This window comes from Schistocerca cancellata, chromosome 3 (genome assembly GCF_023864275.1).
Source record: "Schistocerca cancellata isolate TAMUIC-IGC-003103 chromosome 3, iqSchCanc2.1, whole genome shotgun sequence".
In the NCBI taxonomy this organism is placed as follows: domain Eukaryota; kingdom Metazoa; phylum Arthropoda; class Insecta; order Orthoptera; family Acrididae; genus Schistocerca; species Schistocerca cancellata.
Window position 1 is genome coordinate 10,046,554 of NC_064628.1, and position 16,554 is coordinate 10,063,107.

At 42.7% G+C, this 16,554-nt stretch overlaps 1 protein-coding gene across 1 annotated transcript in view; it reads left to right on the plus strand.

Annotated features, from left to right (window-relative positions):
* LOC126176778 (uncharacterized) overlaps positions 1 to 16,554 on the plus strand; it is a 209,537-nt gene that overhangs the window by 175,942 nt on the left and 17,041 nt on the right. The window contains exons 7-8 of the mRNA XM_049923946.1: positions 4,873 to 5,057; positions 14,573 to 14,768. Coding sequence (XP_049779903.1) covers positions 4,873 to 5,057; positions 14,573 to 14,768 — 381 coding nt within the window. The remainder of the gene's footprint in view (positions 1 to 4,872; positions 5,058 to 14,572; positions 14,769 to 16,554) is intronic.

A 16,554-nucleotide genomic window follows, 5' to 3' on the forward strand; every position in this document is an offset into this window, starting at 1 on the left:
CCACATTTCGAAAGCTTCTATTCTCTTCTTGTCTAAACTATTTATCGTCCATGTTTCACTTCCATACATGGCTACACTCCATACAAATACCTTCAGAAATGACTTCCTGACACTTAAATCTATACTCGATGTTAACAAATTTCTCTTCTTCAGAAACGCTTTCCTTGCCATTGCCAGTCTACATTTTATATCCTCTCTACTTCGACCATCATCAGTTATTTTGCTCCCCAAATAGCAAAACTCCTTTACTACTTTAAGTATCTCATTTCCTAATCTAATTCCCTCAGCATAACACGACTTAATTCGACTACATTCCATTATCCTCGTTTTGCTTTTGTTGATGTTCATCTTATACCCTCCTTTCAAGACACTATCCATTCCGTTCAACTGCTCTTCCAAGTCCTTTGCTGTCTCTGACAGATTTACAATGTCATCGGCGAACCTCAAAGTTTTTATTTCTTCTCCATGGACTTTAATACCTACTCCGAATTTTTCTTTTGTTTCCTTCACTGCTTGCCCAATATAGAGATTGAATAACATCGGGGAGAGGCTACAACCTTGCCTCACTCGCTTCCCAACCACTGCTCCCTTTGATGTCCCTCGACTCTTATAACTCCCATCTGGTTTCTGTACAAATTGTAAATAGCTTTTCGCTCCCTGTATTTTACCCCTGCCACATTCAGAATTTGAAAGAGAGTGTTCAGGGGGGTCAGTATTCCCTCACGTGTTCCGATATTTCTGCGGAATCCAAACTGATCTTCCCCGAGGTCAGCTTCTACTAGTTTTTCCATTCCTCTGTAAAGAATTCGCGTTAGTATTTTGCATCCGTGACTTATTAACTGATAGTTCGGTAATTCTCACATCTGTCAACACCTGCTTTCTTTGGGATTGGAATTATTATATTCTTCATCAAGTCTGAAGGCATTTCGCCTGTCTCATACATCTTGCTCACCAGATGGTAGAGTTTCGTCAGGACTGGCTCTCCCAAGGATGTCAGTAGTTCTAATGTTAGCAGTTACTTCTATTAAATATCTGGGAGTATGCGTACGGAACGATTTGAAATGGAATGATCATATAAAATTAATTGTTGGTAAGGCGGTTACCAGGTTGAGATTCATTGGGAGAGTCCTTAGAAAATGTAGTCCATCAACAAAGGAGGTGGCTTACAACACACTCGTTCGACCTACACTTGAGTTTTGCTCATCAGTGTGGGATCCGTACCAGGTCGAGTTGACGGAGGAGATAGAGAAGATCCAAAGAACAGCGGCGCGTTTCGTCACAGGGTTATTTGGTAAGCGTGATAGCGTTACGGAGATGTTTAACAAACTCAAGTGGCAGACCCTGCAAGAGAGGCGCTCTGCGTCGCGGTGTAGCTTGCTGTCCAGATTTAGAGAGGGTCCGTTTCTGAATGAGGTATCGAATATGTTGCTTCCCCCTACTTATACCTCCCGGAGAGATCACGAATGTAAAATTAGAGAGATTCTAGCGCGCACGGAGGCTTTCCGACAGTCGTTCTTCCCCCGATCCATACGCGACTGAAACAGGAAAGGGACGTAATAACAGTGGCACGTGAAGTGGCCTCCGCCACACACCGTTGGGTAGCTTGCGGAGTATAAATGTAGGTGTAGAAGGTTCCTCAAACTTGGACATAAAACAGACTACAGACATAACATCGAAGGAAATGAAAGGGAAAACGTAGTTGAGAAAGGAATGAGATAGATTTGTAGCGCATCCCCAATGTTAGTCAATCTGCCCACTGAACAAGCAGTATAGGAAAGCAAGAAGAAATTTGGGAAGGGGAGAAATAAAAATTTGGAGGCGTGCGATGACATTGCAATTGCGTCAAAGACGGCAAAGGACATCGTACATCAGCTGAACGGAACAGATAGTGGAAAATTTGGAAATTTGTGGTAAGGTCTCTCGAACTGGAAACCACAGCTACAAAAAGTCATATGAATCGTTCCTTAGTACTCTCACTACCTAAATTCAAAAAATTTCACCACACAAATTCAAGTACTCGACGCGTCAGCCCTTCCAAATTTGCGTATGAAAGCACCACAGCACAGGGAGAAACGAAAAATATACCACAGAAAAATGTCGTGATGCCTTTTACTATATTTATCACCGTCTTCTTCCAAGAAGCTTATCAACGTAAATTTCTACTTTCGAAAGGGTCGTAAAAATTTCAAGTTAAAATTCTTATTGACAAGTGATCATTTTGTCAAGTGGCTCAGTGAGTAATAAAGTAAGGTCATAACAAGCATTGTAAGGACGAAAATGGAATTCCTTTTCGCATAATCATCCTCCACCTCTCACGAAGATAGATAGTACTTTCACAATAGGTTCATGGCGAAGAGACTTTGAATGTAAACTGAATTATTGGTTATTTATATAAAAATCATATTATGAAATATTATTTACAAGGAAAGAACGTACTTACGGCATGTATATATTGTTAATTGATTTACGGAAGTAACCCGTTTATGTCTTTGGCTGGAGGATGGAGATGAATTGTTTTAATTATTTGCAAAACTTTGACACATACGTGTTATCAAGTTAGACCTATACTATTTTTTACGATCCTACAGATTATTTTTTCACCAAATATATTTAAATTGCGTCAGCTGACACACATGTGTGAATTTTTTTAATTATTTGCAAAACCTTGTCATTTTAACTTTTACTGTACATGTTATCAAGTTAGACCTTTAGTATGTCTTACGATCCTACATATTATTTTTTCACCAAACATATTTTAATTGCTTCAGGTGACACTCATATTTGTGTGTGTGGGGGGGGATGGGGGGGGGGGAGGAGGGCTGGGAGCGGGTGATGTGTGTTTGTGTTTTCCGTGACACCTACTGCTGCGAACAACGTTTTTTGTTTTAAGAAGAAAAAAGATTTCAGCTCAGATTAACCTTACTGATATGCCATGTCACATGCCTTAATATGCACACTACCACACGCCCAAGGACGGCTGCCAAATTCTCGAAACTACCGATCCAAAAATGCTGTGATAAATTCTAGTTTAATGATAACTTACATGCGTGCAAAAGTCTCATTTTCTCACGGAAATGCCGAAAAGTTGAGGGCCAACTGTTTATTGCATGGGTGCACAAGAGACAAACCGCCGTAACCTACACACGCCATTGTTCTCACAAAACGCTACACTGCGGTTGTGAGACAGTTATTTGCTCAAGGTGACGACTGGTCTTTCTGTACGTAAACCAACTTAACCGCTCGTTACAGCTCCATCATAACGGGGCGATAATTATCTAGCACAAGAACTCCTGTTTTTAATTATTATTGTAAAATGATCGGCAAGAATGTGACCTTTAAGTTTCATTGATTATGTGTGAGTCACCTCGTAACGATGAAGGTTTCCAGGGAGCTTTGTCGAAATAAGGACTAAAGAATGAAGCAGCAGAGGTCAGGACTCGTTGAGTTAGAATGCCGAAGCAGTCCATCAAACGGTCTGCGTTATGAACAAGTATGTAGAGTGAGTAACTAGGAGGAACAAGTAAACTATGGCCAACATTTCAAACTAGTTTTAGTTCATGAGAGTTTACTCCTTCCTAGGGAGGTAAGATCCTACGCGTTCTCACATGTATGACGTTAAAATTGAGGTTCCTCTCAAAATGAAACTGTACTACGCATATAATTGCAGATCTAACAACTGCGCCACATACTTGTCGTTTTACACAGGCGTTGCCGACCGCAGCACCGTTTTGTGCCCGTTTACATGTCTCTGTATTCGAATACGGATGCCTATACCAGCTTATTTGGCGCTTCAGTGTATTTTGCCGAGGATAAACGTTTATAATATGGTGAGTTTTATTCACTTGATATCTTGAGCATGAGGTCAGCCTAAAATTAACATGTGTTACTAAAAAAAATGTAAGACCTGAAGATGATACCTAAGACTGTTGAAATCGTTTGTCTTAAATAAAAAATATTTTGTGCGATGTTGGCTTTCGAATGGCTTTTTATGTAAAACGATGCCCTCGAGAATAGGTCAGAAATGTTGAACCGTAGCGCACAACTGTCCTATCCGCAAAAAAACCGCGCAACGGTTCGGGTGTCATTCAGTAAGATTAGCGCTTAAACTGGCGACCTAGCACACTATGCAGCCAACTCTCCTCAGCTTTCCGCCTAATTCTAGCAAGCAAAACTGCCTATATGACCTCCCCTCTCGGTCGAGTGTCAGTGCGTTACCACGGCCTAGCTAAGGCCGGTGTTACACTATCAAATTTCTTTGTCAAAGATTTGATCAAAGGTGTGATCAAATATTCCGTCAAATATATTTGACAAAGATCTTTGACGTAGCGCTAGAAGAGGTATAACACTGTCACCATATTTTTCGTCAAAGTTCAAGATGGCTGACAACAACAACTTGTTATTAACCGCAGCAGTTACATGTACCACAATTGCACAGTGCGCGCATGCGGAAGAGATCTATTTTTGTATTCAGCGTGCGTCACGTTGTAAAGCGCCCCATCAGCTTCACACATCTCTATTAATTTTGTAGTTGTCGGCACACACCAATTGTATTTACCGGCAATGCTTATAAAAACACTACAGACGACAGAACGCTGCAGCGATGCTAGCGCTCTATGTGGTAACATGTCACATTGCAGTGAACAGAAGACAAGCGACTTCTTTGATCAAATCTACAGCGAGGCCCTAGATTTGATCAAATATTGGACGACATTTGACAAAGTACCCTATTACACCATCAAATATCTTTGACAATGATATTGCACAAAGATATTTGACAAAGAAATTTGATAGTGTAGTACCGGCCTATGTACGGTGTGCTCGCCTGGAGCACTGACGGAGCCGGTGTGACGGTGGTGTTTGCCTTCCCTGCAGGTGAGCGGTACGACTTCGTGATCACGGCGGACCAGCCGGTGGGCGCCTACTGGATCCAGGTGCGCGGCCTGGGAGAGTGCGGCAACCGGCGCGTGCAGCAGCTCGGAGTCCTGCGGTACGCGCGAGGGCCCTACGAGCCGCTCACCCAGAGGCCCACCTACGACGTGGGGCTGCCGCAGGGCGTGGTGAGTGCATCCGTCACTCAGCTGGCTCACTTCCAGTCAACAGGGTAGCGGCGTCGGCTGACCATTACTAACAACGGAAACTCCCCATCGCAGCCCCCACAGATTTAGCAGTAAGGTGGACCAGTGGGTAGACCGTCAAAAACTGGCCGCAGGTCAAGCATGAGAACAGGAAGAAGGTGTACTGGACTGCAAAAAAAAAAAAAAATGTGCAATACAGAGCAGCCTAAAACATCAACGGCGTCGTGGGTAAGTGGTCATCGTGGTGGACTGCCAAGCGAGCGAGCTGTGTTCCAATCTCCCTCGTGCCATTTATGTACGTATTTACTTTTTTTTTCACGACATTACAAACTGCCCATCCCGTCACTGAAATGTTTGCTCTTTTTCTGTACTGTTGGCAGTTCTCATACTGTACATAGCTTACAGAATATGACTCATGTGGTAAGAATACGTTACCGTCGCAAGTAACATGATGAATAGCGAGAGCAGGCGAGATATCACATAGACGTCTCACAGAAACGAAAACAACAAATAAACGGGTGTGAACTATGTTACAACAAAGCAATTCAAGAGTCAAGACTTCCAAAACGGAACGCAACTTCAAAAACGTTAAAAACATGTGTTTTGCCAGACCACAAACTGATTGTGAAACTGTTGCGTTCATTTGTTGCAGTTCATGCTACAAATTATTATGTTTTCATAGTTTCCTTGGGAGTCATCTCATTCATATTCATACCAACACGAGTATCAGGCAAGGAGGCATATGTCACTCAGTTACCAATCTACAAATTAGGTGCTTCGATAAGAGATTCCTGTCACATGGCACACGTAATGTCAGTGATGTCGTACATGACACACCAGACCTGTTTTACGGTGGAGGATCAGGTGACTTGTCGCCTTGTCATCATACGTTTGCGGTTCTCATTCGAAAGGCACTTCCATTCGGCTGCTAATAGAGTAGCCGGCCGAAGTGGCCGTGCGGTTAAAGGCGCTGCAGTCTGGAACCGCAAGACCGCTACGGTCGCAGATTCGAATCCTGCCTCGGGCATGGATGTGTGTGATGTCCTTAGGTTAGTTAGGTTTAACTAGTTCTAAGTTCTAGGGGACTAATGACCTCAGCAGTTGAGTCCCATAGTGCTCAGAGCCATTTGAACCATTTTTTTGCTAATAGAGTAGCTGTGCAGAATCAACTGTCATTGTGGGCCCCTAGCTTACACCTCGCTGTTCCAAACGGACGTTACACCACGACACAGATACAAATTTGAATACAGCGAGTAGCGGTTTAAAAAGTGTTAGCACGAGGGAGGTTTCAACATGGCACACCCGTGTGACAGCCCCAACTGCTTTACCACTTTTTTTCATTTTTTTTTTTTTCATTTTGTTCGTTGTTGATGGTTGTGTTTGGTCGTTGCGGACTTCACAAGACATCCGTTCAAGTTGATCGTTGATTCCTTCACTCAGTTTTTTTATTACAGAGAGCATGCAACCCTCTGACAGAACACGCTGAGCTACCGTGCCGGCAGCCGCCTAACCACTACGTCATTTCTGTTCTCGACACCTCTGTATTGTATAGTACACCTTCTTCCTGTTTTCATGCTTGATCTGTGTTCAGTTTCTGACGGGCTGTCCATTGGCCCCTCTTACCACTAATTGTGAGGGACGGGTGCGATGGGGAGTTTCCCCCCTAATAACGTGGTGATTTGTTTTTCTCTCGTCTTATGGAGATGCTCCATCCCCCCTCCTTCATTCGAGTCGACGGTACAGAACTGTGGTCGAAAACTTCTCCAGGCATTGCGGTAAGTATTCCTGTTGTTTCTTTACTCATTTCAGCAGGATAACAACACTGTTCCTTCCACAGTTCCCTGGTCAATTCTGCGCTGCTGTATGGTTCAAATTAACCAGCACACCATGTCTAATGAAGCTGTCGCTTTATACAACATGTTACAAAAAAGTATTCCATATTTTGAGAGGTGATAGTATGCATCAAAACAAGAACAAAATGTTCAATAAACATGGGCTCTAAAATGCATACGTTGAGAGCTACGAGCACTCGTTCACCTTCGCTGTTGTGGCGTACAGTCGTGGACAAAACGAGCGAGACCCCTCGCCTTTTCGTTACGCTGATCCGCACAGCTTTAAAGTCTGCTACACAGCATAACAGGCTAGGCGACGAAGTGCTACCAACATACTATGCACAGGCGTGAAATCGAAAAACTATCCGAAATTTGTCAGACTGTTTTCAATCATGTGTAAGACTATATTAATGCTGATTAGTGTGTTAACCGCAACACCTACATATAAGATATAAATGAAAGAAGAAACGCTAATTAGTATGAACTGTACTAATAAAAATGAATTTCAGCTTATAGAGGTAACATAACGGTTTTAGTAAGACAAAGTACCCCAGATCGTTACGAATTAGCAAAATATTCTGCGCATTTGGCAGCGAAATGGTCTGTTTCAACGTTCAGACCAGTCGTACTGGATTACCGTTGCTGACCTACCATGAAAGTGTGCAAATTTAGCAATTCGTGAAGATTCATAACGAAATTCAGTTAAAAATCATTCAGTGCCACACTTAAGTCAATTCAATTATTAACAGAAGCGGAAAAAGTAGTCACTAACAAGTATGAAATTCTACAAGTGTTTCATATCGACATCCACAGGGCACCAGTACAGAATAAAGGTAGGAATAAAACATATTGGGGGCCCGAGAATTACTTAAAATTCCTTTACTGATAGTCTATCTGCCTCCATAGATATTAGAACCGAAAACACCAGACCTCCCTTGCAGTAGCAAACGCCTTTCACTACGCTAGCAGACAACCCAGTCAAACAGCCCTCTATTATTACCCCAGACGGGAATAAGACGGCAATTTCGCAATGAAAATGGCAAAATGATCTGCAGTTTCTGTTGCATAGAGCTTTCTGGACTCAAGAATATGAATTGTCTACCTTTGTGTCACCACTTATGTGACAATCATTCGGGATGTTTATCGAAATAACAAAAAACTGTTACTAGCGAGTAAATTTAGTAGGATGATTCTGCACCACCAGGAAATAAACGGAGACGTAGCTGCCAAACGTATTCTACAATGTTTCGAATTCTCCATTAGACGTGCCACAGCCAGAAAACGTTCATCAGCCGAAGTGTTCTAGCAATGAGAATGCTCGCACATCTAAAACGCGGTAGCATTAATAGTGGGATCTGAATTACCATGTGTATAGGCAAATGGATTTTATTTGCATTCCTGTAAACGTGATTTGGATCGAAAGCGTAGCTACGATTAATATGCTGCTGTATCGACTGCAACTGGAACATTTCGAATAAAGAGTAGGGGAAATTATCATGCGACCCTCATCTTCAGTAACTGTCGTAACTATTTTCGTTGTTAGGATTTCGTCAAGTAAATCGGTAAAAATGGAACCCTACTAGTCTCACTTTCCTGACCGTCTATCTGTCTACCCAACCGTTAAAACCCGTTTACCTCGAGTACAGGTGGACATTATAAGCTGAAATGTATCGCACTTCCTGCGGTATACGGTCCCTTGGTGGTGTAAAAATGTGAGCTATGTCAACGCAATCTAACGATAGGGCCCTTTATGTAAAGAAAATTTACGCGAAAGGTCAAAAAATGGCTCTAAGAACTATGCCACCAAACTGCTTAGGTCATCAGTCCCCTAGATCTAGAACTATTTAAACCTACCTAACCAAACACACATCCATGCCCGGGGTAGGATTCGAACTGACGGCGCAAGGAGCCGCGCGGTCCGCGATATGACGCCTTTGAACGCACGGCTAACCCGCGCCGGCAAGCTGTTAATATCATCTGGTGTTACTAAAAAGTTATTCACTTCTGGTGAATGATTTCCTGCGCAGCTCACTTAAGAAAGAATAACTAAAATATATTTCATGTTACGGAAGAGGAAGGACGCCTAATTCATTTCCCGCTGTCTTTATTCATGATGTTAGATTCGTAATCTGAGCATACGTACTATCCATAACCACACTTTAGATCCAAGTCATAGTCACAGATATGCGAATACAACACATTGGCTTATACTTGAGGTATTTCGTTTCCCACTAAGTGGTGGCAGACGATGCGAGTTTCTCCAGTACTAGCTATCTGAGCACATCAGCTGAGCGAACTTGCATAATACGTTGGTAGCACTTGGTCGCCTCGCCTGTTATGCTACGTAGCAGACTCTAAAGCTGTGCGGATCAGCATAACGAAAAGGCGAGAGGTCTCGCTCGTTTTGTCCACGACTGTACATCTCTTCTTCAAGCTCTTTACTATTACGAATGACCTAAAGAATGAAGTAAACAAACGAGGACAAATTTCGCTGTTGCTGTTCATGGATACAACATGCAGTAAACATCTGTTACCGCTGTTTTTGTAAATCTTACCCACAGTTCTAGATAAGTGCAGCACATACATTAGTTCTGGTATCATGAAATATCCCTGGTATATATAAGGGAAGCCACAACGCACATAACATTATAAATCTTTTACGGCACTGATTTGCTACGGGTGGACGCAAGGTGACTGCATTTACATACAAGCGTGTAAGTGCTACCTAAGCCCTTCGCCGGTTGTTCTGTACAACTAATTATACAAGACAGTGAAACTGAAATTGGCTCCTAAAGTTGAACTGAATTTGTAGTTATCGACTAACTGAAAATGAAGAACAGTGTGGATATATTTTTGGCAAGACGAAGTAACTCACACATCTCACGTGTAACAATATTAGATCATGAGGTGTTCGATTAGTAGAGGACAGTTAGGAAAAAATAATAATCCAAAATCACCTCATGTCTCTCTTCTCTCTCTCTCTCCCTCTGTGTGTGTGTGTGTGGCGCGCTCGCGCGCGTCAGATGTACTCGAGTAACGTCAAGACGTGTGAAGGGGGACTGCAGAATATGGAAAACGCTATTGCTGCCATCCTTGAGAGACAGCTGCTTCGCGTATCGTATGTTCATCATCTAGGGTGACTTATTTTGTGTCAAACGTACAAAACTTTTCATAGTCTGTTCTATTTCAGCCATCAGAGTAAGGTGTGTTTGATTGTGACCAAGTTATTAAATGAAGCAGAATAGTCAACCTAACATTCATCTCCTTCTTCATCTGTAACAATAATTACATTCCTGACCTACTTAAGGTAACTGCGCGTCATTCACGACCCAGACAGCATCGCAAATGAGATGAACGCAGTGCATAACAAATAAGCAGCATGTTATCACGGGAATAAATAAATGGAATCGATCGCCTGAGAAACGAAAACGTATATAACTAATTTCCTATTTTCTGTTGATTAGAACCAAAAACCTTAGTATGACTAGATAAAAAAAAACCTCATTCCAGTCCAAGTAGTTCTTTTCGAAGACTACTTACAATCTATTATTTATAAAAAAAAATTGTTTGACGGTATTTATATCCTTCTCCTGTTTAGCGTACAAGAATCACATTTTGTGAAACGAATACAAATGTTCCTTATTTTAGTGCTTGTTGGCAAGCAACTGTACACGTAAAATTCGTATTAAACCATGGTGCCGCCGTGGCATCCAATGGTTCACATCTAGTGACAGAGCTTCCCACCTGCTTTTAGAATTTCGTGGAACACGAATCCGGCTTAAATATCAGCGTTCAGCAGCTGTTTATCTACAGCTCGAATCGGGCGTACATTATCATATTTCGCGAGTCGCTGTTTTGGGCGGAGTCGCAGTGTGTGCGCGGAACGGGGTCGTACACTTTTACGACGCTGACGTGAGAGATCGGCGGCGAGGCTGTGCGACCGCCGCGCTAGCACGGGCTAGACCACGTCACGTCCTCGGCCACACGGCTGCAGAACTCGTGGGCTAGTCCCGGTTGGTCACGTTCTTGACGTCGAAGAGCTTCTAAACATACACACGTGTCTTGGTATCTAGCCGACACTGACAGTGCGACAAATAGGCAGGCAGGCAGGCAGGCAAATGATAGTGGTACATGGCACCTCCAGAGCTTAACCACGCACTTCCCGAATTATAGATGACACGCACTTCACCTCGCTTCCGGCTTGCGACTGACCTTCACCACCCGGTAGCTCACCAGCTCATAAAATTTCCTAACCTGGCCTCCTCCATTCGAAAATGGAGGAGCTGTTACATGACGATCTGTTTAGCTTTAGGAAGGTAATGACACTAGAGAGGCACTTCTGACGTTGGACTTGATAAAGGAAACAAGATTTTTTAAAAATCAAGATACGTTAAGTGGATGTGTAGACCTGCCGAAAGTGTTCAATGTTGTAAAAAGGTGAAAGATATTATAAATACTGAAAAAAAGAGGAGTAGGCTACTGGGAAAGGTGGGTAGTATACAATACGTGCAAGGACCGAGAGGGGATAATAAGAGTGGAAGACCAAGAACGAATGGCTCGGGATTAAAACAGTGCAAGACAGGTATGCACTCTTTTGCCCCTATTGTTCAATCTATACGTCGAGGAAGCAGTGACGGAGGATCAAAAGTGGGATTAAAATCGAGGATGAAAGAATATCAACGATAAAATTTGCTGATGAGGCTCGTATCTTCACTGAAAGTGGAGAATTACAGGACGTGTTGAATGGAAGGAACAGTCTAATGAGTACAGAATATGGACTGACAGTAAACCGAAGGAAGACGAAAGTAATGAAGAGCACCATAAATGAGAGCAACAATAAACTTAAGGTCAACATTTGAGAGCACAAAGTAGACGGAGTTAAATAATTCTGCTACGTTGGAAACAAAATAACACATGACAGACGAAGCAAGGACATAAAATGCAGACCAGCACAGGCAAAAAGGGCGTGCCTGGCCAAAAGGCGTCTACCAGTAATCAACATAGGCCTTAACTCGAGGAAGAAATTTCTCAGAATGCACGTTTGGAACTCAATACTGCCTGGCAATAAATCATGGACTGTGGAAACGCGGGGAAATAGAGTAGAAGAGTTCCAGATGTGGTGCTAAAGAAGGATGTTACAAATTAGGTGGACAGACGTGGAATGGCGTTCTCCGCAGAATCGGCGAAGAAAGCAACATACGGAAAACAGTCGTCTGACATTTTCGCGTCCTATTAATTGTACCTCCCTCAATGCCAAATGAAGGCTGCAAACCATCCTTTACTTCCTATCGACAAAACGTACCAACCTTTAAAAACCCTCATTCTATGCGTCAAGTTTTTTCCCACACACAAATTCCATGTCTTTTTCCAAATGAAATGTAATCCGATTCGACAACTGCATCACAATTTCATAGAGGACCTCTCTTCCTCATACCAGCAGAAAGAACTCCTCTCTGTTCAGATATATTTATATGTCCCAACTTTCTTTTTAAATCAAAGACTATCGCGACTGCTCCCAGCCCTCTCCCAGCAGAGAGCACGTGAGTAACAAAACGAATGTTCCTTTTCGTTGAGTTTAACGCTGCTTGGCAAGGTGCAGAAGATGCAGTCGCCAAAGCATTGGATTGGTATGTTATACCATGATGTTACTATATTGTCAGATTGTGAGAGATGACAAAAACCTTGTCACGCATTCTATTTCACTGGCGAAAGTATCGTGTTCTGGAGGGCACAGCTGTTGACATGTTGTGCAGTAGTTAATTGGTGAATGATCTTCTGGGTTTTGGCTCGTATTGGTATTGTTGCAGAGTCAGTTGCTCGTAGCCCCCGTTGATCTACACCTTCTTGGTCACGGCAGATGAACCTCTCGACGGTGATGACCCAGTCGCGATCAGACGCGCAGATATCACCATCCGGTCTACCAGTTATGTCTGCCTGCATCAGATCACGAGTAAAGGATAACGCACAACACTGTCATTGCCACCAGAAACAGCATAGCAAAAAATATGAAACCTCATCATCAGCACCTGTACATTATAAAACCACCAAGTGTGATCTAAACCGACGTATCAAGCCGCGTGCCATAGTATACGTGTTTGTTGTTCAATTGTCTTTTGTTATTTCTGAAACACTGAAATATCTCCATGATAAATTTTATGTCTAAGGCTGAAGAATGGGAACAACCGTTGGCAGCCCATGCCTATAGGGAAATAAAATTACAATAAAGGAAGAGAAGAAGAGACATAGATAGAGGAAACGAAATCTAAGGATACCCTTACAACAAAATACCAAAACATACAAAACAAAAAATTTCAGAATCAGAAAAAATGACCTAATGGTGTCGTCGATTAACATATATCTGCCAGCGGAGTCGTTGCTTTTCAAAATACAGTAAGCGACTATCAGGTTTAAGGCGAACCCGAGACTGCACAGATACGAAAAACACGAGTAATCCAAAAAAATTAATCCAAAATACACGCGTTTTTCAAAAATGGTTCAAATGGCTCTGAGCACTATGGGACTTAACTTCTCAGGTCATCAGTCCCCTAGAACTTAGAACTACTTAAACCTAACTAACCTAAGGACATCACACACATCTATGCCCGAGGCAGGATTCGAACCTGCGACCGTAGCGGTCGCGCGGTTCCAGACTGTAGCGCCTAGAACCGCTCGGCCACCCCGGCCGGCACACGCGTTTTTGCCGCAAATTCCTACACATGTTAATTTAAAAAAAGGCTACATGTCACACTTGAAAATCCACTGTATTGGTCGCGCACAGCTCGCCTGAAACAATAGGCTGAAACTGCTCGACCTTTCACTTCAAGGCAAATGGCTCGTTAAACGTATAGATAAGCAAGTGGCCTCGGGCATATTGGCGGGTTGGCTGCCAAGCTGAGCAAGTCACAAAAATTGAAAAAAAAATGGGCTGACACGACTCATCATTACCAGACAGGCAGATCTTTCTACCCGACAGATAGCGTGGTCCTCCTCCTGCAGTTCGCTCACACAGAACGAAACTTGTGAGCGTTTTACATACCTCAGTTATACTTTTTAATTCTTTTATATAAGTTCCTTGTTGCTAGCACAATAGCTCGACGTGTACATAGGTGTGATTCAGTTACTTTAAACTTTCAATCTGTGTTTACAATAATTACATATAATATGTACCGTTTTGGTTATGTGGCATTATATATCCCATAAAGAAGACCTTGACATCTGCTAAACAACTACTAATTAAATTTCTGTAATATACTTCTTAAGCTTTACACAAGATCTAAGGATATATAATATGTCTAATTTTTTAGGGTTCTGAAGACTCCAAATTAATTTGTGGAAACCAGTAAAGCAAACTAAAAATGCATTAGCAACTGACGATTGAATTTTATTATGAAATATATAAAAACATGAGTCATACCCACAGCAGTGTATTGGGAACGAAAACATGACCTGATTATAGCAGAATATTGAGGCATAGTTTTCTTATAAGTTTTTAAATCGCCAAACTGTGCACGGACAATCCACAAAGCGGATAACGGTGAGTTTCTGCGCGTGTAATGCGACTGCTCTGGGTCTGTGAGAGAACTGTTTGGATGGTCACCCTGTCTTTGGGCGAACCACCTGGGAGGTGCAGAGCGGGTGCGCTCATTCGCCGGACGGCTGCCGCAGGTGCTGAACCCGCTGGACGCCATCTGCAACACGGACCGCCAGGACGCGGTGTGCATCAACCAGCTGCGCAACGCGCGCCACGTGGACCGCGGCATCCTGCAGGAGCGGCCCGACGTCAAGATCTTCCTGCCCTTCCGCTTCCTCTTCTACAGGCCCGAGGAGCTCTTCGTGCCGCACGTCTACAACAGATACCTCGGTACGTAGCCTCAAGCTAGTACTTCTTTCATTTCCCTCAGCTCAACCGTTTGTAATTTATTGTAATTTTTACACGTACATATCAGCGCACATGTCCATACCATAGGAAAGGACCACCACAGAAAGGTAGTTTTTCCACCACAAACTTCTGCTCTCCGACTCTCAAGCAGGAGATGTAACGTTTCTCAACTGTAATATCGGTACCAGTACCTTCAATACACTTTCCAGAAGTCTTCACAAAGCATCGCAATGCGTTTCGATATTCGAAGCTGTCAGCAACCGCTAATACACGCTCAGTAGCCATCATATAAAATCTGTCGCACAAAACGTTCTCACCTTGCTTTCTATAAATCCACAACTGTGACAGTTTGAACCTCACCAAACGCGTTAAACACGATGCCGTCTTTCCCATCCAAATCCACGTACAGATTCACGTCTCGTGTGAGGATGGCTCGAGTGATACTTTAAGTTAGTGCGAAATTCTTGCGTGAATATCCTGAAGCTTGACGGCATTGTGAACGTGATAAGTTTTCTTTCCTAACTTAACTCGAATTTATTGAACCATTTGCCGACAGTTTAATACAAGGGTCATTCCATAAGTCGTGGCAACTATAGTATATCTTACGATAATGCGACAACATAGTGTTCCACTGTAACCTCCCCCTTACTAATCGACCTATCCTGCTTGCGATATAAAATATGACCGTGGATCGAGTGTATACCTAATGGAATTTTTCTAATTGGATAAGGCTATCTTTCCCGAAGAAGTAATACCGATAAGTTGGGGGATAGTGTACAACCGATCTTTCTGATAGAAAAGTCTACTAAAAATAAAAAAGTAATTAAACCGTACAGGGATACAATTTGGAAAAATGAAAGTTATTTTGTACACTCACTCACGAACAACACTGGACAGAAAAGGGGTACCACTGATCATGAATCCCAAAGTTACACTAATGAACGAAAAGGAAATAATTTCGATCGCCAGCCCACTACGGCGATTTACATCCAAAATCCTGTACAAGGTGATGGGAAAGAAAAACATCTATTATTAAACACTGACATGGCAACCGACGGTTGTCACGTTTTTTGACACTAATTTCAAGTGAGTATGTAATGATAAAGAAAACTGAGAAGTCACTTTTACGTTAAGTTTGTCGTTAAATTCTGAAAAAGGCAATCGAGTAATGATTTGAAAATATTCACTTAAACTGTATGTTAGTACTGTGCTGCTGGGTTAGCCGATAATACTTTCTACCAAAGAACAGTCTTGCTTCAGTGCTGTGCGTGCGACGAATCTCGGAGCCGACGACGAATCTGTGTTGCTGGAACTGCTGCTGTTGTTGAAGACGGTAGCATCTTGTGGAGCCACGGCTAATTACAGGAACGAGCAATCGTAATTAATACAGCCTCTTCCGCCCGTCCACTGTCCTTCTTCCAGCTACTAGTCATCTGCCCGGCGTGCGTACATGATGCCGCCGAAATGGTACTCTCTACTGCGAGAGCGTTAACACCACACTTCCGTTAACTACAAGCGCTGCAACCCGTCTCCAGCTCTCTCCACGCGCTCTGCGCAACAACCCCCCCGCCAAAGATTTTACAACGCACAAGCACCGCTATTATCGTTGCTAGTCGATGCAAATAACAATTCCTTTGGCTTTTTCCCAGGGCTTATAACTTTCACACTAAATCATAGATAAATACAATGAAATTTCAACAGACTTTCACCTAAATGTACACATACCCTGAAGCAATGTCCTTCCTTACTAAAAGAAAGCATTTAAATT